At 49.3% G+C, this 23879-nt stretch overlaps 1 protein-coding gene across 1 annotated transcript in view; it reads right to left on the bottom strand.

Annotated features, from left to right (window-relative positions):
* Positions 1–4841: 4841 nt before the first annotated feature.
* The window catches only part of LOC142906939 (RNA binding protein fox-1 homolog 2-like), a 73008-nt gene continuing 53970 nt past the window's right edge, over positions 4842–23879 (bottom strand). Inside the window, exons 9-10 of the mRNA XM_076055733.1 lie at positions 23006–23081; positions 4842–15721 (exon numbers count right to left, since the gene is read on the bottom strand). Of these exons, the coding sequence (XP_075911848.1) occupies positions 15677–15721; positions 23006–23081 (121 nt within the window). The 3' untranslated portion in view covers positions 4842–15676. The remainder of the gene's footprint in view (positions 15722–23005; positions 23082–23879) is intronic.

Genomic DNA, 23879 nt, shown 5'->3' on the forward strand with positions numbered 1-23879 from the left:
GTGTGAGTGGTGCAGACCAATCTGTGACTTGACTCCCTCCTCTCCCAGTGTTAATGGTATAACCCAATCATTGCCTTGACTACCCCCCCTCTCCCAGTGTGAGTGGTGCAGTCCAATCTGACACTCACTTCCCCCTCTCCCCGTATTTGAATGGTACAATCCAATAATTTACTTGACTCCCCCCCTCCCCCCCCCCGTGTTCGAGGAAAGTATTCATTGGACAACTCGAGTACAATAGCACTCGCTCATTGGCTGAGGACGGAGAGAGTAAAAGGGCACGAGTTTAACAAGTAGGAGGCTTTCGCGACCAATATCCATTAGAGGTTTTTTGGTTAGATCGCGTAAATATATAAATTTGTCGTTAAAACCTGCCGCCACCCGGCACAGCCAACTAGTAAGAGTTGTCACGTAAACAGAACGTGGCCAATTCGTCACTAGTACATCACACCGGTGTGTTGGATAGCCAAGCCACAACATTTACAATCTGAGTACGACATTTCTCCAGTAATTCCAAATTAGCTTCATCATGTGACAGCCAGATTTGTGGAGAAGTCCACCTGTTTCATTCCTTATATAGAGGCGTAGATGTGATGACCAACCTTCTGCGCTCTTGCGTAACGTGGGGTTGGGGGGGATTAACGAGGCAATGTACATCAAGCATTGTGAGCCCTTTCAAGTGTCTAAAGAACTTATTTTGGCAAGGTGACTTCTATAAACAAAAGGAAGGACAGCAATGGGCTCTCCTTTGTCTCGTGTGATAGCGAATTTGCACATGGAAGATTTTGAAACAAAAGCAATAGCTTCAAGCACACTAAAACCATCTGCTTGGTTTAGATATGTGGATGACACATTGGTGGTCTGGCCACACGGCAAAGATACACTAAACGCATTTCTAAATAATCTCAACTCGCAAAACCCATCCAACCAGTTCACCTTTGTACCAGTTATTAAAAGAACAGATAAATATTAAAGTCTCCCAAATACACTGTCAGCAGTAGCAAAACACGCGTGCCAACAAGGACACTCAATTGATTTTGATAATGTTGAAGTTATGTGCAAAACTAGCGACTACTAGTCAAGACTAATTAGAGAAACTATCGAAATTGAAATAAAAATAACTTTAAGCGTTCAGATAGCTACCGCCTTAGTGCTGCGTGGAAGCGAATCATCAAATAATACATTATTTAAATGCATGCCTATAAAGGGCAGCATACTTCAATAGGGATTACCATTGGTACGGCTATTTTAATACACACAACAGACAGGATGGACAAGTTCAAAGGGCTCGCATAATGCACATGCATAATGTAAGTTGCCTCAGTAATCACCCCCCACCCTCACTTTGCGCAAGAGTGCAGAAGCGTGGTCACCACATCAACGCTTCTATATAAGGAACGAAACAGGTGGACTTCTCCACAGATCTGGCTGTCGCCTGATGAAGCTAGTTGTAATTACTGGCGAAACGTCGTACTCAGTTTGTAAATGTTGTGGCTTGGCTCTTCAACACACCGGTGTGATGTACTAGTGAAGAACTGCCATGTTCTGTTGACGTGACAACCCTTACTAGTTGGCTGTGTCGGGGTGTCGGGTGGTGCCGAGTTTTAATGACACATTTATATATTTATGCAATCAAATCCAAAAAAACCTCTATTATAAAAGGGCGCGATACTACATTATTTCGATGAGATCATACACCCCACTAACTCAAGTACGGATTTTCACCCTCGTATTAATTTTGTTAGATATACTGTACTGTATAAAAAAATATTTTTTTACGTAACAAAAAATAGCCCGAGAACAAACATCTCAATAATAAACCAGCGCTGTACGGGGTAGCGCTCAAAGGGGTATACTACACACCACACACGACACTATACACTACCCACTACACACTACACTATACTATACACACACTATACACTAAACTATACACACCACACCATATTATTTGGTTCTTTCGATAAAGTCACGTAGATATAAACAAATTAAATCCAATCACGTTTCGGGCGCAACACAAGCGTCCGTCATCAGGCGGGACAATCAGCAATAAACTAAGGCGGGCAAAAGAGCTGCTTGTAACAAGGGGGCTATATAGTTGAGAGGGGGGGGAGGAGCCAGGGAGGGGGGTTGGAGAGGGTGGGGGTGTTGGGTATGGAAGGTGGTGTTCCGCAAGCACGGACAGTAAGACAGAATGCCGGGGCTGAGAAGTGAGCGGGGCTAGGAGCAGGAAGGCTAAAGAACACTGGAGATGCGGATATGAACACAAACTAGAAAGCAGTTAAGGTGGTACCTGGTTAATAACATCCTACCAATGATTGCTCAATTTGTATCCATTTTCTAGGTTTAAGTTATGTCTGTTTATTTAACTGGATGGCTTCATGAACAAACCTTTGATCGTAGCCCGAAGGTTTGCAGAGCACCTTGGTCTCAGAGAAAACAATATCACGAGAGCCCACAGCGTTATAGCAATGGTCAGCCACTGCCGAGGTATTGGTTCTGCCGTGTTTCAGATCTGCCTTGTGCTTGCGAACCCAGTCCGAGGCATGACGTTTCGTTTCCCCAATGTAACAATCACCACAGGTGCAACTTAGTTTGTAGACTCCAGGATATTGCATGTCAGGAACGACATCCTTCACAGATGGGATTAGATCACGGATTTTGTGTCCTGTACTGAATCAGACCTGGATCTTGTGTTTAAGATTTTGGAAATCTTTTTGGTAACGCCTGCTATGTATGGTAACATGATGGTTTTGGTCGCTGTCTCAGGGGGTTGTTTCTCCATCGTTGGAGAAACAGCTTTGCGGATAATGCGGTCCGAATATCCATTCATCTTAAGGGCCTGGTGTACGTGTTCCAGTTCACTGGCTAGGTGGTGTTGGTCGGAGAGGCAGTGGGCCCTATGGTGTAGTGTTTTTAATGAGGGAATTCTTCTGTGCCGGATGGTGGTGGGAATCAGGTTTCAGATAGGAATCTGTGGGTGGCTATCCTGTAGACAGTGTCCCAGAGAGCCACCAGGTCTCTTTTCAAACAAAACATCCAGGAACGGAAGCGTACCATCCTTCTCCACTTCCATGGTGAATTTGATGGATGGGTGTATGGAATTAATGTGGTTGAGAAATTGGTCCAGTGCTGGACGGCCATGTGGCCAAATTACTAAAGTGTCATCCACATATCTCTTCCACAAGGAAGGACGTAGGGTGGATGTCTTGATGGCATCTGTTTCAAATTTATCCATGAAAACATTCGCTATCACTGGTGATAAGGGGGATCCCATGGGGGTACCTTCATTGTTTGTAGAAAGTGCCATTCCAGGTAAAGTTTTGGTAAGGCAGTGCCTAGCCAGAATAGGAACATCAGGGTTCAGTCCGTGTTGGACTAAATAATTAATTATTGCTAACGTGTCAGGCACAGGAACCTTGGTGCACAGAGAAACCACATCAAAGCTGACGAGCAAATCATCTGGGGACAGTGAAATGCCCTTGATTAGAGACCAAGTGAGCTGAGTTATGTACTGCTGAGGGAGTCTTGCCAGCAAATGGAAGCAAGGTATCAGACAGAAAACGGGCCAGTTTGTAGGTCGGTGAGCTGATAGTGGAGACGATGGGCCGAAGTGGAGTACCATCTTCATGGATCTTGGGAAGACCATAGAATCTGGGTGGTCTAGTAGCAGGTTTTAGGAAGAGCCGTTTGACTGGTTCGATTAGAGAAGTCGAACAGCTAAAATTATTGGTTTTTGTCGTCAGGCTGTTCGTAGGATCTGTTGATTTTGGTGTAACTGCCATCATTAAGATCCTGGATTTTGTTGTATGTGGTTTTATCCATGACCGTAGCATTGCCCTTGTCAGCCGAGAGGATGGCTATGTCATCCCTCTTTTGCAAATTTGCGAGTTCAGAGCGCTCGTCTTTGCTGATGTTACTAATGGGTTTCTTAGCATTTTTAAGGTTGGTGGCAATTTCAGCTCTAGCAACGTCTTTTGGGATGTGTCCCAAGCCTTTGAGGGCTACGTTGACCTGGGCGATTATATCATCCACTGGGATATGCTTAGGGGTGACTGCGAAATTCAACCCTTTAGCTAGTACCGATTTCAGGCTGTCAGTAATTGGGATGTTACTCTGATTGCTGACAATCTTTTTAACATCTAACTTTTTAGCGTGTGGATCTGGCTTCTTTTTTGACAGGAGGTTGAATTTAGCGATCAAGTTAACTTTACATTTGGTTGACATTGAATTAGCAGAGACTGTCATGTTGTCAACAGGGTCTCAATATGAAGTGGACATTTTTTCTGTTAATATTAGGTATGATTGTATAAGAGTCTTGTCTAAATAATCAAGTTCAAACCGGAGCAATCTTCTCCCTGAGATTAGTGATAGTCTGGCTTTAAAGCAAAATACTTTAGCGTTAGAAGTGACAGCAGCAGAAGTGAGTGTAAATGCGATAGGTATTACCTTGTTGTCGCGGCATCTCTTGAGGAAGGTTAGTGACTCGATTAGTTTAGCCTTCTTGTCCCGTTGTCTGTTAAGAACTCTAACAGAAGTGTGGAAACCCTCCCCGTAGAGGCGATTCATTATAGATTTGAAGTTTTCGTGACCGAGGGATCCATACTCAAACTCTACTATACACTACACACTACTATACACACCACACTATACACACTCCACTATACTATATACTACACACTATACTATACACACTAGACTATACACTACACGCTACACACGACACTATACACTATACGGCCCTGGGAGGGAAATAGAACGGATTTTGTTTTGTTTTGGCGAGATCGAAGAGTTTCTCTCTAACCACGCCACCACCACCAAAACAACCACAACGACCACCGGCGCAGGGTTTATACTGCATAAACTTGTTACAATTGTGTGGGAGTACAGGCGAGTAACAAGGGAACGACGTCACTTATGGCGGTTATAGCGTTGACGCGACGCGGCATGCACACGCAACTTCTTAGACGGCAAAAAAAACGACGACGAATATATATAAAAAAAACAAACACAGAATCCACTTTAAAAAAACAACACCACACACACGCACACACGAGAAACACTCCGGCGCGTACAAAACAAACGAACGTGAAATTATAATTATAAAGACGACACCACCACCACACCGCACGTGCGTGGGCTCGGTAAAAAAACAAAACGGGAGCACAGAGATCCCCCCCTCCCGCAGCCACCGCCACGTCCTGATTTGAGAATGAGAGACGCACACAGCACGTCACACGTCAACAACAACAAAAAATATATAAAGTGTGACAGCCAAAATAACGTAGTAATAATGATACATTGTAAGCGGGGAAATTCATCCGCGGCAGTTGTAACAACAGAAAAAAGTTCATTGTAACACAAAGTCCACTTAGGTGAGATACAACTCCAGGCAGCTCAGCTCCTCTCTATATAACAGTGACGGCACACTCAGACCCACCACACCACCCCTCGGGGTCGCCCAAACGAGGGTTTGAAGCTTCCATGGACGTTTTTAAAGTGACCCTTTCAGGGACTGCCCCCGCCATAGCACTGGCGAATAACCGTTAACCCTTTCACGAACGCTGTCCAAGAAATCCTACAGCTCGCCAGCTCGGCCAGCCTCTATTTATTAACTAATTTTGTATTTTTGATTAATTCTGTAAACTTGGCGAGTTTAGGCATTGGTTTTTTTGGTAAACATTTTCGGAATGGCAGGACCCCTCCCCTGCCTCTCTCTCTCCCATCCCCCTTCCCTCCTCTGACACTCCTCAGGGTTATTCCTTTTGCGCAAAATAAATCTTCTCTTGCAAGATTTTGCCAATAGGTGGATGATGTGCTACAATAAAAGCAGACCGCAACGGGACTCAACCGATGCATAACGTTTAAAACGTAGTAATAGCAGTAGTCGCAGGGCTATCACGATCAATATTGTCCATAACAGACAGAGGTGGGGTTTTTTTGTCGGGTTAGATCGCGTGTAAAATATAAATGTTGCGTCGTTAAACATCGCCACCACAACATTCACTTCCCGACATCGGCCAATCGGTGAAAGGGGGGTTTTGTCTCACGTAAACACAAAAACGTGCGCAATATTCGTTTAACCGAGTTCAGCACTAAACCGGTTGTCGTGCGTTGGGAGTTAACCCACGACATTTACAATTTGAGTAACCGTGATGTGTCGCCGGTAATTACAACAACCAGCATCTTTAGGCGACAGCCAGAGCTGTGGAGAAATCCTCCTCTTGTTTTAGTCTCAAATAGAGGGATAGAAATGAACATGTATCCCTCCTGTCAGTCTTAAAGAGATGGGGGCATAAATGGGTATTTTCATCCCTCTATTTTTAAAGAGGGATACATGTTTTTATATAATTGTTTTTATCCCTCTATTTGAGACTGAAACAGGGGAGGATAAATATTTATTTTTAAATAAATGTTTATTTTTTTGCATCCTCCTGTTTCAGTCTTAAATAGAGGGATAACAATAAAAATATATCCCTCATCTATTTAAGACCGAAACAGGAGGATATACATTAACATTTACCGATGCATGCCCGAAACGCAGTCTGGAGTCAGTCCCTCGGTTAACGGTGACATCGGCTTAACGTCGCTCCTCCGGGCGTTAAGGTTTTGCCTACCCAAAACCTTAACGTCCATTATTATTAGCGGTCACGTGTTGCTTACGTTATATACACACGTGCGTGAGCGCGCGCACGCGGTGGCGCCAACTTTGGCCAATCCGAGCTACTCGTAAAGTGGGGGCTGAGCCACGCGCCCCTCGACCAATCGGAGACGTCCCATCGAATGAGCCGTTTTAGACCTCGGGGATGGCTTCGTTTAACATTACACCTCTTCTGTTATGGATACCTTTTTTTAAGCGTGCAAGCCCTACATTCGATGAACAGTTATCTCGGTTCACAGGAGTTTTCCTGTGATGGATGAAAAAACGTTAATCAAACGAAAGGGGGGGGGGGGGGGCGTGTCACGAGACTACCCGTTCCAATGAATTGATTGCCAACGAATCGCACACATTGTCAGGAGGGCTGCCCTGGTCAACCTCTTGAGCGACGTGCCGGGGATCGACTGAAGCCGAATCAACACAAATTGTGCAGTGTAGCGCTAACCCACTATACTACACTACCACTCTCCATTTACACCCCCCCACACACAGTTTGATTGGCTAATATCAGTCGTTCCTCGTGTAACGTTTGTAATCCGCCCCCGGAGAACAACTATGGGCACATCCAGCGTGTGTGCGTGACCCGCAGCATCATCAGTCGTCGAATGACGGTTAAACCGGCAGAATGTCCTATTTAATATCGAGCCTGACCCTGCGGACGAAACACAGATCAAAACGATTCACAAAGTCCCCCTCCCCCTGGTGAAATGGACGGCACTCTCTGTCTGTATAAAACCAAAAATTAGGTGAAGCTGAACAAGTTAATTATTTTTTTACTGCATCGCGCGGCGCATTCAGATTGCACTGCTGCTTCCCCGGCCGTCTGGAACGCTCTTTCTTCCGATATTAGGAAGCCACTGGGAGCTATGATGCACTTTTAAATCATCTAGACTGACAAACTCATTTATTCGTGTTTAGTTTGTCGTCCTCCCGCACCTCCGATTAGCTACGGTCAGCTACGTAAGGTACGGAAGAAGTTTAACATACATGTACATATTTGCATGTTGAACTTCTTGTCGGAATGGTCGGCTACATACGGTGCAAAAGAAGCAGTGTTGAGTATATGGGCAGTGTTGAATCTATGGGTAGTGTTGAGTCTATGGGTAGTGTTGAGGAATATTTTTCTGTTTTTTCCTGGATTTTCTGTTTGCACAGTCACATAGTCACTTTAAGATGTTTTCTTGTTAATTTGTTTTGTTTCGGTTGCACCCGATTCAAGAGCCGAATGGCTAACAGGGCTATACCAAATAAATGAAATGAGTATATAGACAGTGTTAAGTCTATGGGTAGTGTTGAGTCTATGGACAGTGTTGAGTCTATAGGTAGTGTTGAGTCCATGGGTAGTATTGAGCCTATGGGAAGAGTATGTATGTTGAACTTCTTTCGCACCGTACGTATCCAACTGTTTTAATCGAAGGTGCACTGTTGAGTCTATGGGCAGTGTTGATTCTACGTCTAGTATTGAGTCTATGGGTAGTGTTGAGTCAATGGGTAGTGTTGAGTCAATGGGTAGTGTTGAGTCTATGGGCAGTATTGAGTCTGTAGGCAGTGTTGAGTCTATGGGTAGTGTTGAGTCTATGGGTAGTGTTGAGTCTATGGGTATTGTTGAGTCAATGGGGGTAGTGTTGAGTAAATGGGTAGTGTTGAGTCTATGGGTAGTGTTGAGTCTATGGGTAGTGTTGAGTCTATGGGCAGTGTTGAGTCAATGGGTAGTGTTGAGTAAATGGGTAGTGTTGAGTCTGTAGGCAGTGTTGAGTCGATGGGCAGTGATCAGTCTGTAGGCAGTGTTTAGTCAATGGGTAGTGTTTAGTCAATGGGTAGTGTTGAGTCAATGGATAGTGTTGAGTAAATGGGTAGTGTTGAGTCTATGGGTAGTGTTGAGTCAATGGGTAGTGTTGAGTTTTAATGCCAGGGTCGGCCAGGACCACAAGCTTTGGAGAGGCACGATTGGAAAGGTGCCGGTAATACGACTCAAATGGAGTTCTTCTCCAAACCAAATGTACGGAACATGACCTCATCATCACCAACACGCTCTTCGTGAGAAAAAAACTAATTAAAAACATCCTGGATGCGTCCCCACTCCAAACTCTGGCAATCCCACTATGTCATTGTCCGAGCCAAGGATTGTCGTGACGTGAACATCACAAGGGCAATGACGAGTGCAGACGACTTTTGGACAAACCATCGCCTGATCCGCTCCACCACGTCCATTGGACTGATGCAAAAGGAGTGTGCAAAAAACGCTGGGTCGGCCGAGACTTAACATCGAGTGTCTGGACAATACCGGAGAACTACAACACCTCCAGACTGTTCTTGGTGCAGAACTCCCCAAAGGATATCCTGATGATATCAAAGTCTACCATCCTCAACACCTGCTAGAATACCATTGGCTATAAGATAAAAAAGCACAAAGAGTAGTTTGATGAGAACGACACTGAAATTGAACGGCTCGTCGACACAAAACGAAGAACCTTTTTGCACGTGGCAGAATGGCACACACTGCAAGGCCGAAAGAGAGGCTTCACGCCTGAGCGAAGGCGAATGTCCAACGCCGAGGGAGCTCAGAAACAAATGGTGGACAGGGAAAGCCCTGGAGATCCGGCAGCTGGCAGACTCCGGCGATACCAAAGGAGGCTTCTTCCACACAACCAAAGCAGTATATGGACCCAGTTACCACGACCTAAAGCCCCCTCACTCAAAAGAGACAAAATCTGCTCCAGGATGATGATTCAATCAAATCCCGGTGGAAATAACACTTTGGAAAAAATCAACAAAAGCAAAACTGTTGAGATGGAACTCATCGACAGAATCCCTCAGCGACCCATATAAGAGGACATGGAAGAACCACCCAATATGCATGAGGTACAAAGATGCCATCAGGAGGATTAGATATAACAAGGCCCCTGGTTCTGATGGGATTCCAGCAGACATTTTAATGAAAGGTGGGTAAGAGCTCTTACACCACCCACGTACATGCCCACCTCCTGAAGATCTGGCACGAGGGAATCCCAACAGAACTCAGAGCTGCCATGATTGTTTCCATCTTTAAAAAGGGGGACAAGGCCGACCACTGGGAAAATACCAGTATACTGGCAAAGATTCCTACCCCTGTCAGAAGAGATCTTCCCAGAATCAAACAGTGTGTGGCTTTTACCCATCCAGAGGTATAACAGACATGGTTTCACTTTACGACAACTGCAAAAGAAATGCCGGGAACAAAAACAACCACTTTGCATGGCCTTTAGAGACCTTACAAAAGCCTTCGACTCTATGAACCGTCAAAAATCGGCTGCCCTGACAAATTCACTAGGGTACTGCAATAAGGACATCAGGATCAACCTTAACAAGTGCCACATCAACACCAGAAACTGAGAGGACATCGCACAGGACAGAACCACGTGGAGGAGGGGGTCACACTCTTGGAAAAAAAGATCTTCGCCGTCCCGCCAAGGAAAATCGGTAACAACACAAGGAAAGCCTCACCACCAAGAAGGCCCAACCATCGCCCACCACGACACACCATTGCCCACACTGCAGCAGAATCTGCGGCTCTCGGATCGGTCTTTTCAGCTATTTGAAAATCCGGGTTTAGTGTTGAGTCTATAGGTAGTGTTGAGTCTATGGGCAGTGTGTATGTTGAACTTATTTCGCACCGTACGTAGCCAACCGTGCAAAAATCGGAGGTGCAAAGGTGGGTGTACTGATGCCAATCAGACGGGCGCTGCTTTGCTTCCTTATGTAATGCCCGTGCTCCAGTACTGTGGAGGTGAGGGTTAGTGGATCACACGCATTTTGTGAAACTCCTTACCCCATGGCGTGTGGTGGTGACTCCACTTACAGAGTTGGCCAAACAATCCTCACTCGAGAACGAAGGCTCCACCCCCTCCCCATGCACGCCTGCCATATCATCGTCGTCTTTCTAAGACGACATCTGTGACAATCTACTGGGGACATGTGTGACAATCTACTGGGAAATGTGACAATCTACTGGGACATCTGTGAGAATCTACTGGGGACATCTGTGAGAATCTACTGGGGACATCTGTGACAATCTACTGGGAACATCTGTGACAATCTACTGGGGCATCTGTGACAATCTACTGGGGCATGTGACAATCTACTGGGGCATCTGTGACAATTTGCTGGGAACATCTGTGACAATCTACTGGGGCATCTGTGAGAATCTACTGGGGCATCTGTGATAATCTACTGGGACATCTGTGACAATCTGCTGGGGACATCTGTGATACACACAAAATAATAGCTTCATTAGCTTAATCAGATTTCCTCGCTACAGTCCAAAATAAAGATCTTCTTCTCGATGATTCTCTGTCGGAGAGGTCGAACGTACATTGGTGCGCGGTTTACGAATTCTACTGCATCGTCGTCCGTCGTTTACGATTACAACGCAACTGTGGTGGGAAGCGGTTGGCTGTTGCGTTGTCCTAGGAAACTTCAAACACCCAGCGCCCCCCACGTGGGTCGGTGAATCGCGTAGCTCACCACGTCGCCCTTCTCTCTCTCCCCCTCTCTATTTACACAGTCGAACGCGTGCCAACACGGCACGTTATCCGCGATGATTTTGGTAACAAAACTGAACGAGAGAGTCGGTGGGGGGCGGCCGCTCCGCACGCAGAGGACTCGCACCCCCACTCCCTAAAACTCCCACCCACCCCTAACATACCCAAACCAATTCCAACGAGCGACGCTTTTTTTAAATTGTCTTGATTCGTGAAGGGTTGCGGCTCGAGTACGCGAGCGGTTCCCCCTCGTCAACTTTGCACACGCAGCGATAAACGCACACATACACAGCGGTAAACGCACACACGCATACACAGCGGTAAACGCACACACGCATACACAGCGGTAAACGCACACACACACAGCGGTAAACGCACACACACACAGCTGTAAACGCACATACACAGCGGTAAACGCACACACACACAGCGGTAAACGCACACACACACAGCGGTAAACGCGCACACACACAGCGGTAAACGCGCACACACACATACACATAGGTAAACACACACACAGCGGTAAACGCACACACATACACAGCGGTAAACGCACACACATACACAGCGGTAAACACACACATACATAGGTAAACACACACACAGCGGTAAACGCACACACACATACACAGCGGTAAACGCACACACGCATACACAGCGGTATACCTCTGGCGGGCTGCTAAGAGTCACCTCGTGAAATCGATCGCACGTGTTCGTGCGTGTGCGTTTGTGTGTGTGTGTTCATGTTCAGTCTGTGTGTGTATTCGGTGTGTGTATGTTCATGTTCGCTGTGTGTGCGTTTGGTGTGCGTGCATGCGTGTGTTCGGTGTGTGTTCATGTTCAGTGTGTGTGTGTGTGTGAAGACGTTACATCACAATGAGACTTAAAAACCAGACGAGAATGATCGTGATGATTATGATGGAGGATGACGGTGATGATGTTGAGACGACAATGAGAGGCACAGGAGAGTTTCCCGGAGAGGAGGGATATTTAGTAGGCCGTGTGGGTATCTGTGAGTTGACGCAATTGCAAATCTCAAATCGTCAGTTTCATACCCACAGAGTAACACCCCCCCACCCATCCCCCTCTAGGGCAGTGGTTCTTAACCTGGGTGGGTGCGAGACGTGGCCAGATTTCTTTAGAAGCGAAATCGAAACACAAATTAACCACGGGCACGTTAAGCACAACTACTTCGTTTCGTCAAACCCAATGTATTAATTCACATTATAAATGTCGTAACGATTGAGTAGTAACGGTTAAGAACCACTGCTCCAGGTTATGCTAAATTGTGTTCCTGGAGGGTGATACTATCTGGGATAGGTCGATAATTTTAGGATATCTGACAACAACCAGCCAACTTAAGAGTGTGTGCTTTTTGCTGATGATGCTGTTGATTACCGCGCCACGCTGTTAACGTTCTGGTTTTTTTTTACATTTGTCGTTCAGGTCCAAAACGGAATCAGAATCGGATGTATTTACACCGGGGGAACACGGTGATGAGCTATTAAAAGCGCCAGGATTTAGGAGCAAGGCAAGCAAGGGACAGCTTAAGGTGGGGGGGTGGGGAAAGGTAGGCCTCGCACATTGAGGAGTGCCTCTTCAAAATGCGAAGTTGAAAGTTTGACGTAAAATTAAATATATTAAAATTTTAAAATGTTACGCAGGAATTTCTCGACGGAGGCCTCTTAACCACCTTTTCCCGCTCCATTTTTTCGTCCCATCCCGTTCCTGATGACGTACGCACATGGTGTAAACGTAATCAGTTTTTCTTCCGGCACCGTTCCCGATGGCGTACATACGTGCGTGCGTGCTACGTACATCCTCGGAACCGAACCGGAAGAAAAACTGAAATGGAATAACTTTGTGGGCACCGAGGCTTGCCCAACTCAACATCTGAGGGAGGTGGGAGAGTTTCTTGGGCCAATGGCATACGTAAGATGGTGGGACGCCATCAGTTTTTTATTCTTCCGATCTCGTTCCCAATGGACGTACGTGTACCTCGTTAGAGTTGTCTCATTAGTGTTCTACCAATGTCCCACCTCTTTAGTGTCTCACTTCGTTAGAGTTCTGTCTCATTAGTGTTCTGTCCATGTCTCACCTCGTCACTATTTTACCTCGTTAGTGTCAGTGTCTCACCTCGTTAGTGTCCTTAATATCTCATCATCACATTGATGATGATGATGATGGCGGTGGTGTTGGCGGCACTGTAGGCTGTTACTATTGTGGTTGTTGAGGTGCATTTGCACATACACAGGCACGTGTACACACACACAGGCACGTGTATACAAAGATCCCCCGTATAGCCTTAACATACTGTTGATGCAAGTGCTGTTAGCGAGCAAATATGAAGGCCAGCACCACGCCCGGCAGCCTTTGTCTCCCCAGTGGCGATGTATACTACACACCGCACCAGGTACTCATTTGAGGCCGAATTGACCTAGGGGAGGTCCAGGACCGGTTCAAATAATCGTCACTGGTGTGAAAATAATTGAACTCGGGTTGCTGGGTTCATAGCGCATTGAGCTAACCACTACACAACCGCTCCCCACACACACACAGGCACGTGTACACACACGCACACAGCAGGTGTACACACGCACAGGCAGGTGTACACACACACACAGGCACGTGTACACACGCACAGGCACGTGTACACACGCACAGGCACGTGTACACACACATACAGGCACGTGTACACACGCATACAGGCACGTGTACATACACATACAGGCACGCGTACACACGCACAGGCACGTGTACACACGCACTAAGTGTAGACATGCAGGAATGTGTGCTCAGGCAAGGTGTACATACACTGGTGCATACACACACAGGCACGTGCACATGAACACGTGTTCCCACAGGCAGGCTGGCAGCGCAGGCAGTCCACACACACAGGCACGGGTACACGCACATGGTGCGCGCACACACACAGAGACACGTGCACACACGGACACATGTACACGTAGGCAGGCTCGCAATGCAGGCAGTCCACAGACACACACAGGTACGTGTACACAAAGATCCCCCTCCTCTGTATAGCCCACACAGACTGTTGGGGCAAGTGCTGTTAGCGAGTAGCAGCAGCACCCTATGAAGGCCGGCACTGTGGCCACACGAGGGGGTGAGTGGGTGACCAGCGCTACTGTGCCCGGCCGCCTTTGTCTCTCCCCCAGTGGGGATGTTTACTACACACGACTGCACCAGGTACACTCATTTGAGACTGAGTCGACCTAGGGGGGGGGGGGACGCCCAGGTACCGGATTCAGTCCACAGTGTCGGCCGTGAGCGGGAATCGAAACTCCCATCTCCAGCTTCGGAGCCACCGCTCCCCAATTAAACTGACAAAGATCGCCCCGTAACAGACTGTAGGGGCAAGTGCTGTTAGCGAGCAGCGACGCCTACGGAGGCCGGCACGGTGGCACACGAGGGGGTGGGTGGCCAGCACCATGCCCGGCCGCCTTTGTCTCCCCAGTGGCGATGTTTACTACTCCACCGCACTGGGGGGGGTTCTCATTTGAGGCTGAGTCGACCTAGGGGAGGCCCTGGACCGACTCAGATAATCGTCGCCGGGTTCGTAGCGCGGCGTAGCGCTAACCACTGCGCCACCGCTCCCCACTTAAACAGACACACACAGACACAGCTCCCCAAGGTAGCCTCTACCACGCTGTAGGGGCAAGTGCCTTTAGCGAGCACCTATGAAGGCCAGCACTGTGGCTATACGAGGGGGTGGGTGGCCAGCACCACGCCCGGCCGCCTTTGTCTCTCCCAAGTAGCGGTGTTTACTACGACACATCATTGCACCAGGTAACTCATTTGAGGCTGAGTCGACCTAGAGAGGGAATCGAACTTTGGGTCCCCAAAGGGGGTTCGTGGTGCGGTGCAGTGCAGCGTGCTAACCACTGCGCCACCGCTCCACCCCCCACACACACAAAAACACACACACGCGCGCGTACGCGCACACACATGCACGCACGCGCGCGCGTCCGCGCACACGGGTGTGTGCACACACACGCACGGGTTGTCTACACACACACGCACGGGTGTGTGTGCACACACACGCACGGGTTGTCTACACACACACGCACGGGTGTGTACACACACACGCACACGTGTGTACACACACACGCACACGTGTGTACACACACACGCACACGTGTGTACACACACACACACGTGTGTACACACACACACACGTGTGTACACACACACACACGTGTGTACACACACACACACGTGTGTACACACACACACACACACGTGTGTACACACACACACGTTTGTACACACACACACGTGTGTACACACACACGTGTGTACACACACACGTGTGTACACACGAGTCTACACACCCATATACGTATAAGAATACATAAGCGCCTACACACACACATACGCGCGTGCGTACACACACACACGTGCGTACACACAAACACTCGGGCAGTCACGCAGGCCATGTTTGGTTGTCGTGGTGGTGGCGGTGGTGGCGGTGGTGGCGTCTCTAGTAGGGAGAGAAGCGTGCGTAGGCTCCACGATACAGACTCGCCTGGCGCATGGAGACAGGGGGGGAGACACGGGGGGAGGGGAGACACGGGAAGGGGGGGGGGGAGACACGGGGACACGTAGAGACACACGGAGACACGCAGAGACACACGGGGACACGCAGAGACACGGGGACACGCAGAGACACACGGGGAGACACAGACACATGGCGAGACGTGGGGACACAGGAAGACAGAGACACAGAGACGAGGCAAGAAAAGAACAAACAAAGTTAGTGTCAAACCACACAACAGGACGAGACTACGAAACGTTTTACTTTCCAAGGTAAGGCTCCACTGAGATGCTGTGTAGCTCTTTGTCAGAAGCGACCTGGCCACCACCACCACAAATGATGGCGGCAGCTCAACGGAGTGGCCGCCATCATCGTCATCATGCTGCGGTGGTGGCGATGTCGATTCTGAACGTGGAGCGAAAACCCGGAGGACCCGGGGAGAAAAATCCACATGGCCGCGGGGAGAGAGACGCAGACGCAAACTCCCAATATCCATATGGTTCTTTCGGTAAATATCATCACGTAGTGGGTAGAAAATAAAATAAATTAAATCACGACATTTCGGGCGCGACAACCACAGCAAGAAACAACTGCTGAAGTGGGAAGAAGGTTATCTAGCCCCCCCCCCCCCTCTTACCTATATAACGTCGTATTACGGGAGTCTTTCTACCCACTTCAGTAGTTGTGTCTTAAATTTTGATTTAAAGCTTTCGTGACTGCAGTAATTCATATTCTTAGTTTTTTCGGTTGTTGTTTCCCTTCAACGTGACTTTACCGAAAAAACTAAGAATATAGTTGTGTCTTGCTGTGGCTTTCCCACCTGATGACGGACGCTTGTGTCGCGCCCGAAACGTCGTGATTTAATTTGTTTTATTTTCTACCTACTACGTGGTGACTTTACCGAAAGAACCAAAGAGTATGGATCCCTGCAGTCACGAAAACTTCGAATCTAGATTCCAAATATACAGCAGGCGTCAGGGTCGGGATCGAACCCACGACCTCCTCCTGCACACCATCTCCTAGCCACCACGGCGTGTTTGTCCTGTGTGTACTGTGGGCGAGCAGTGTATTGCGTGTGCAGTGTACTGTGTGCAGTGTACTTTGTGTGCCATGTACTGTGTGTGCAGTGTGGAGTGTGTGGCTTGTATTGTGTGTGCAGTGTGGAGTGTGTGCCGTGTACTGTGTGTGCAGTGTGCAGTGTGTCCCATGTACTGTGTGTGCAGTGTGGAGTGTGTGGCTTGTACTGTGTGTGCAGTGTGGAGTGTGTGGCTTGTACTATGTGTGCAGTGTGTGCCATGTACTGTCTGTGCAGTGTGGAGTGTGTGGCTTGTACTGTGTGTGCAGTGTGCAGTGTGCCGTGTACTGTGTGTGCAGTGTGGAGTGTGTGGCTTGTACTGCGTGTGCAGTGTGTGCTGTGTACTGTGTGTGCAGTGTGTGGCTTGTACTGCGTGTGCAGTGTGTGTCATGTACTATCTGTGCAGTGTGGAATGTGTGTGCAGTGTGGAGTGTGTGGCTTGTACTGTGTGTGCAGTGTGTGGCTTGTACTGTGTGTGCAGTGTGTGGCTTGTACTGCGTGTGCAGTGTGGAGTGTGTGGCTTGTACTGTGTGTGCAGTGTGTGGCTTGTACTGCGTGTGCAGTGTGTGCCATGTACTGTCTGTGCAGTGTGGAGTGTGTGTGCAGTGTGGAGTGTGTGGCTTGTACTGTGTGCAGTGTGTGGCTTGTACTGTGTGTGCAGTATGTGGCTTGTACTGCGTGTGCAGTGTGGAGTGTGTGGCTTGTACTATGTGTGCAGAGTGCAGTGTGGAGTGTGTGGCTTGTACTGTGTGTGCAGTGTAGAGTGTGTGGCTTGTACTGTGTGTGCAGTGTGTGGCTTGTACTGCGTGTGCAGTGTGCAGTGTGTGGCTTGCACTGTGTGTGCAGTGCGTGTCATGTACTGTGTGTGCAGTGTGAAGTGTGTGGCTTGTACTGTGTGTGCAGTGTGCAGTGTGTGCCATGTACTGTGTGTGCAGTTTGGAGTGTGTGGCTTGTACTGTGTGTGCAGTGTGTGCCATGTACTGTGTGTGCAGTGTGTGCCGTGGACTGTGCGTGCAGTGTGTGGCTTGTACTGCGTGTGCAGTGTGTGCCATGTACTGTGTAGTGTGGAGTGTGTGGCTTGTACTGTGTGTGCAGTGTGTGCAATGTACTGTGTGTGCCGTGTACTTTTTGTGCAGTGTGGAGTGTGTGGCTTGTACTGTGTGTGCAGTGTGTGCCATGTACTGTCTGTGAAGTGTGGAGTGTGTGGCTTGTACTGTGTGTGCAGTGTGTGCCATGTACTGTCTGTGCAGTGTGGAGAGTGTGGCTTGTACTGCGTGTGCAGTGTGGCTTGTACTGTGTGTGCAGTGTGTGGCTTGTACTGTGTGTGCAGTGTGCAGTGTGTGCCATGTACTGTGTGTGCAGTTTGGAGTGTGTGGCTTGTACTGTGTGTGCAGTGTGTGCCATGCACTGTGTGTGCCGTGGACTGTGTGTGCAGTGTGTTGCTTGTACTGCATGTGCAGTGTGTGCCATGTACTGTCTGTGCAGTGTGGAGTGTGTGGCTTGTACTGTGTGTGCAGTGTGTGCAATGTACTGTGTGTGCCGTGTACTGTGTGTGCAGTGTGGAGTGTGTGGCTTGTACTGTGTGTGCAGTGTGTGCCATGTACTGTCTGTGCAGTGTGGAGTGTGTGGCTTGTACTGTGTGTGCAGTGTGCAGTGTGTGCCATGTACTGTCTGTGCAGTGTGGAGTGTGTGGCTTGTACTGTGTGTGCAGTGTGTGCCATGTACTGTCTGTGCAGTGTGGAGTGTGTGGCTTGTACTGCGTGTGCAGTGTGTGATATGTACTGTCTGTGCAATGTGGAGTGTGTGGCTTGTACTGTGTGTGCAGTGTGTGCCATGTACTGTCTGTGCAGTGTGGAGCTTGTACTGTGTGTGCAGTGTGGAGAGTGTGGCTTGTACTGTGTGTGCAGTGTGGAGTGTGTGGCTTGTACTGTGTGTGCAGTGTGTGGCTTGTACTGCGTGTGCAGTGTGGAGTGTGTGGCTTATACTGCGAGTGCAGTGTGGAGTGTGTGGCTTGTACTGTGTGTGCAGTGTGGAGTGTGTGGATTGTACTGTTTGTGCAGTGTGGAGTGTGTGGTTTGTACTGTGTGTGCAGTGTGCAGTGTGTGCCATGTACTGTCTGTGCAGTGTGGAGTGTGTGGCTTGTACTGTGTGTGCAGTCTGTGGCTTGTACTGTCTGTGCAGTGTGGAGTGTGTGGCTTGTACTGTGTGTGCAGTGTAGAGTGTGTGGCTTGTACTGTGTGTGCAGTGTTTAGTGTGTGGCTTGTCCTGTTGTGCAGTGTGGAGTGTGTGGCTTGTACTGTGTGTGCAGTGTAGAGTGTGTGGCTTGTACTGTGTGTGCAGTGTTTAGTGTGTGGCTTGTACTGTGGGTGCAGTGTGGAGTGTGTGGTTTGTACTATGTGTGCAGTGTGCAGTTTGTGGCTTGTACTGCGTGTACAGTGTGTGCCATGTACTGTCTGTGCAGTGTGGAGTGTGTGGCTTGTACTGTGTTGTGCAGTGTGGAGTGTGTGGCTTGTACTGTGTGTGCAGTGTGAAGTGTGTGGCTTGTACTGTGTGTGCAGTGTGGAGTGTGGCTTGTACTGTGTGGAGTGTGGCTTGTACTGTGTGTGCAGTGTGGAGTGTGTGGCTTGTACTGCGTGTACAGTGTGTGCCATGTACTGTCTGTGCAGTGTGGAGTGTGTGGCTTGTACTGTGTGTGCAGTGTGGAGTGTGTGGCTTGTACTGTGTGTGCAGTGTGAATTGTGTAGCTTGTACTGTGTGTGCAGTGTGGAGTGTGGCTTGTACTGTGTGGAGTGTGGCTTGTACTGTGTGTGCAGTGTGGAGTGTGTGGCTTGTACTGTGTGTGCAGTGTGGAGAGTGTGGCTTGCACTGTGTGTGCAGTGTGGAGTGTGTGGCTTGTACTGTGTGTGCAGTGTGTGGCTTGTACTGCGTGTGCAGTGTGGAGTGTGTGGCTTATACTGCGAGTGCAGTGTGGATTGTGTGGCTTGTACTGCGTTTGCAGTGTGGAGTGTGTGGCTTGTACTGCGTGTAAAGAGTGCAGTGTGTGCCGTGTACTGTTTGTGCAGTGTGGAGTGTGTGGCATGTACTGTGTGTGCAGTGTGGAATGTGTGGATTGTACTGTTTGTGCAGTGTGGAGTGTGTGGCTTGTACGGTGTGTGCAGTGTGTGGCTTGTACTGTCTGTGCAGTGTGGAGTGTGTGGCTTGTACTGTGTGTGCAGTGTAGAGTGTGTGGCTTGTACTGTGTGTGCAGTGTTTAGTGTGTGGCTTGTACTGTGGGTGCAGTGTGGAGTGTGTGGCTTGTACTGTGGGTGCAGTGTGTGGCTTGTACTGCGTGTACAGTGTGTGCCATGTACTGTCTGTGCAGTGTGGAGTGTGTGGCTTGTACTGTGTGTGCAGTGTGGAGTGTGTGGCTTGTACTGTGTGTGCAGTGTGAAGTGTGTGGCTTGTACTGTGTGTGCAGTGTGGAGTGTGTGGCTTGTACTGTGTGTGCAGTGTGTGCAATGTACTGTGTGTGCCGTGTACTGTGTGTGCAGTGTGGAGTGTGTGGCTTGTACTGTGTGTGCAGTGTGTGCCATGTACTGTCTGTGCAGTGTGGAGTGTGTGGCTTGTACTGTGTGTGCAGTGTGCAGTGTGTGCCATGTACTGTCTGTGCAGTGTGGAGTGTGTGGCTTGTACTGTGTGTGCAGTGTGTGCCATGTACTGTCTGTGCAGTGTGGAGTGTGTGGCTTGTACTGCGTGTGCAGTGTGTGATATGTACTGTCTGTGCAATGTGGAGTGTGTGGCTTGTACTGTGTGTGCAGTGTGTGCCATGTACTGTCTGTGCAGTGTGGAGCTTGTACTGTGTGTGCAGTGTGGAGAGTGTGGCTTGTACTGTGTGTGCAGTGTGGAGTGTGTGGCTTGTACTGTGTGTGCAGTGTGTGGCTTGTACTGCGTGTGCAGTGTGGAGTGTGTGGCTTATACTGCGAGTGCAGTGTGGAGTGTGTGGCTTGTACTGTGTGTGCAGTGTGGAGTGTGTGGATTGTACTGTTTGTGCAGTGTGGAGTGTGTGGTTTGTACTGTGTGTGCAGTGTGCAGTGTGTGCCATGTACTGTCTGTGCAGTGTGGAGTGTGTGGCTTGTACTGTGTGTGCAGTCTGTGGCTTGTACTGTCTGTGCAGTGTGGAGTGTGTGGCTTGTACTGTGTGTGCAGTGTAGAGTGTGTGGCTTGTACTGTGTGTGCAGTGTTTAGTGTGTGGCTTGTACTGTGTGTGCAGTGTGGAGTGTGTGGCTTGTACTGTGTGTGCAGTGTAGAGTGTGTGGCTTGTACTGTGTGTGCAGTGTTTAGTGTGTGGCTTGTACTGTGGGTGCAGTGTGGAGTGTGTGGTTTGTACTATGTGTGCAGCGTGCAGTGTGTGGCTTGTACTGCGTGTACAGTGTGTGCCATGTACTGTCTGTGCAGTGTGGAGTGTGTGGCTTGTACTGTGTTGTGCAGTGTGGAGTGTGTGGCTTGTACTGTGTGTGCAGTGTGAAGTGTGTGGCTTGTACTGTGTGTGCAGTGTGGAGTGTGGCTTGTACTGTGTGGAGTGTGGCTTGTACTGTGTGTGCAGTGTGGAGTGTGTGGCTTGTACTGCGTGTACAGTGTGTGCCATGTACTGTCTGTGCAGTGTGGAGTGTGTGGCTTGTACTGTGTGTGCAGTGTGGAGTGTGTGGCTTGTACTGTGTGTGCAGTGTGAATTGTGTGGCTTGTACTGTGTGTGCAGTGTGGAGTGTGGCTTGTACTGTGTGGAGTGTGGCTTGTACTGTGTGTGCAGTGTGGAGTGTGTGGCTTGTACTGTGTGTGCAGTGTGGAGAGTGTGGCTTGTACTGTGTGTGCAGTGTGGAGTGTGTGGCTTGTACTGTGTGTGCAGTGTGTGGCTTGTACTGCGTGTGCAGTGTGGAGTGTGTGGCTTATACTGCGAGTGCAGTGTGGATTGTGTGGCTTGTACTGCGTTTGCAGTGTGGAGTGTGTGGCTTGTACTGCGTGTAAAGAGTGCAGTGTGTGCCGTGTACTGTTTGTGCAGTGTGGAGTGTGTGGCATGTACTGTGTGTGCAGTGTGGAATGTGTGGATTGTACTGTTTGTGCAGTGTGGAGTGTGTGGTTTGTACTGTGTGTGCAGTGTGCAGTGTGTGCCATGTACTGTCTGTGCAGTGTGGAGTGTGTGGCTTGTACGGTGTGTGCAGTGTGTGGCTTGTACTGTCTGTGCAGTGTGGAGTGTGTGGCTTGTACTGTGTGTGCAGTGTAGAGTGTGTGGCTTGTACTGTGTGTGCGGTGTTTAGTGTGTGGCTTGTACTGTGGGTGCAGTGTGGAGTGTGTGGCTTGTACTGTGGGTGCAGTGTGTGGCTTGTACTGCGTGTACAGTGTGTGCCATGTACTGTCTGTGCAGTGTGGAGTGTGTGGCTTGTACTGTGTGTGCAGTGTGGAGTGTGTGGCTTGTACTGTGTGTGCAGTGTGAAGTGTGTGGCTTGTACTGTGTGTGCAGTGTGGAGTGTGGCTTGCACTGTGTGGAGTGTGGCTTATACTGTGTGTGCAGTGTGGAGTGTGCGGCTTGTACTGTGTGTGCAGTGTGTGGCTTGTACTGCGTGTGCAGTGTGCAGTGTGTGTCATGTACTGTCTGTGCAGTGTGGAGTGTGTGTGCAGTGTGGAGTGTGTGGCTTGTACTGTGTGTGCAGTGTGGAGTGTGTGGCTTGTACTGTGTGTGCAGTGTTCAGTGTGTTCCATGTACTGTCTGTGCAGTGTGGAGTGTGTGGCTTGTACTGTGTGTGCAGTGTGCAGTGTGTGCCATGTACTGTCTGTGCAGTGTGTGGCTTGTACTGTGTGTGCAGTGTTCAGTGTGTTCCATGTACTGTCTGTGCAGTGTGGAGTGTGTGGCTTGTACTGTGTGTGCAGTGTGGAGTCTGTGGCTTGTACTGTGTGTGCAGTGTGCAGTGTGTGGCTTGCACTGCGTGTGCAGTGTATGCCATGTACTGTCTGTGCAGTGTGGAGTGTGTGGCTTGTACTGTGGGTGCAGTGTGTGGCTTGTACTGTGTGTGCAGTGTGTGGCTTGTACGGCATGTGCAGTGTGGAGTGTGTGGCTTGTACTGTGTGTGCAGTGTGCAGTTGTGGCTTGTACTGTGTGTGCAGTATGCAGTGTGTGCCATGTACTGTCTATGGAGTGTGTGGCTTGTACTGCGTGTGCCGTTGCTCACCATGGCCCCCATGCTAAACGCTGGGGATAGAGCCGCTGCTTGGTATGGATCTGCAGCCGTGAATATCCGGCCAAAGCTGAAACAAAGATACACACACACACGTACACTCTCAAACAAAGACAAACACAAAAATCCCCCATTTAGCCTTAATAAACTGTTGGGGCAAGTGCTGTTAGCGAGCAGCACCTATGAATGCCGGCACGGCACAGGAGGGGGGGATGGGTGGCCAACACTACGTCCGGCAGCCTTTGTCTCCCTAGTGGCGATGTCTACTCATCCCACCAGGTACTTATTAGAAGCCGAGTCGACCTAGGGGGGGCCCAGGACCGTTTTAAATAATTGTCATTGGTGTTGGCCGCGATCAGGAATCGAACTCGGGTCACTGGGTTCGTAGCGCAGCGCGCTGACCACAGCACTACCCCTCAAACACACACAGAAACACACAGAGATACAAAATCTGCCATTGGCCACTAAGTGGCAGTGACTTCACCACGCCACCTGTGCCAGGCCAGGTGCACTTGAAGGCCACGTGAAGTGTCGAATGCCCGCTGGCAGGAGGTGGCTGGACAGACCCAGGTGCCATGTGTTGACTGACTGAGATGACTGGCCGATGCACCACCTGTGCCCCCTACTGTGCCAGCTTGCTGTGCTTTAGCCACCCGGCGCTCCGCTCGTTGTTGTGAGCGTCGCTCCTCTGCCCTCAGTTGTTGCTGGAGGGCGACTGCCTCCAACTGCCCAGTAGCGTACTTCACGAGCCTCCTCTACAGAGGCCGATCTTGACACCGCTGGTACCAGTCATCGGCAAGTCCACTCAGCTCCACGTCCTCCTGTACCACATCACTCCATCTCTTCTCTAGCCCGTGCTGCGCCCGTT

Source organism: Petromyzon marinus, chromosome 72 (genome assembly GCF_048934315.1).
Source record: "Petromyzon marinus isolate PM22_M1 ecotype Great Lakes invasive population chromosome 72, UKy_Petmar_22M1.pri1.0, whole genome shotgun sequence".
Classification (NCBI taxonomy): Eukaryota; Metazoa; Chordata; class Hyperoartia; order Petromyzontiformes; family Petromyzontidae; genus Petromyzon; species Petromyzon marinus.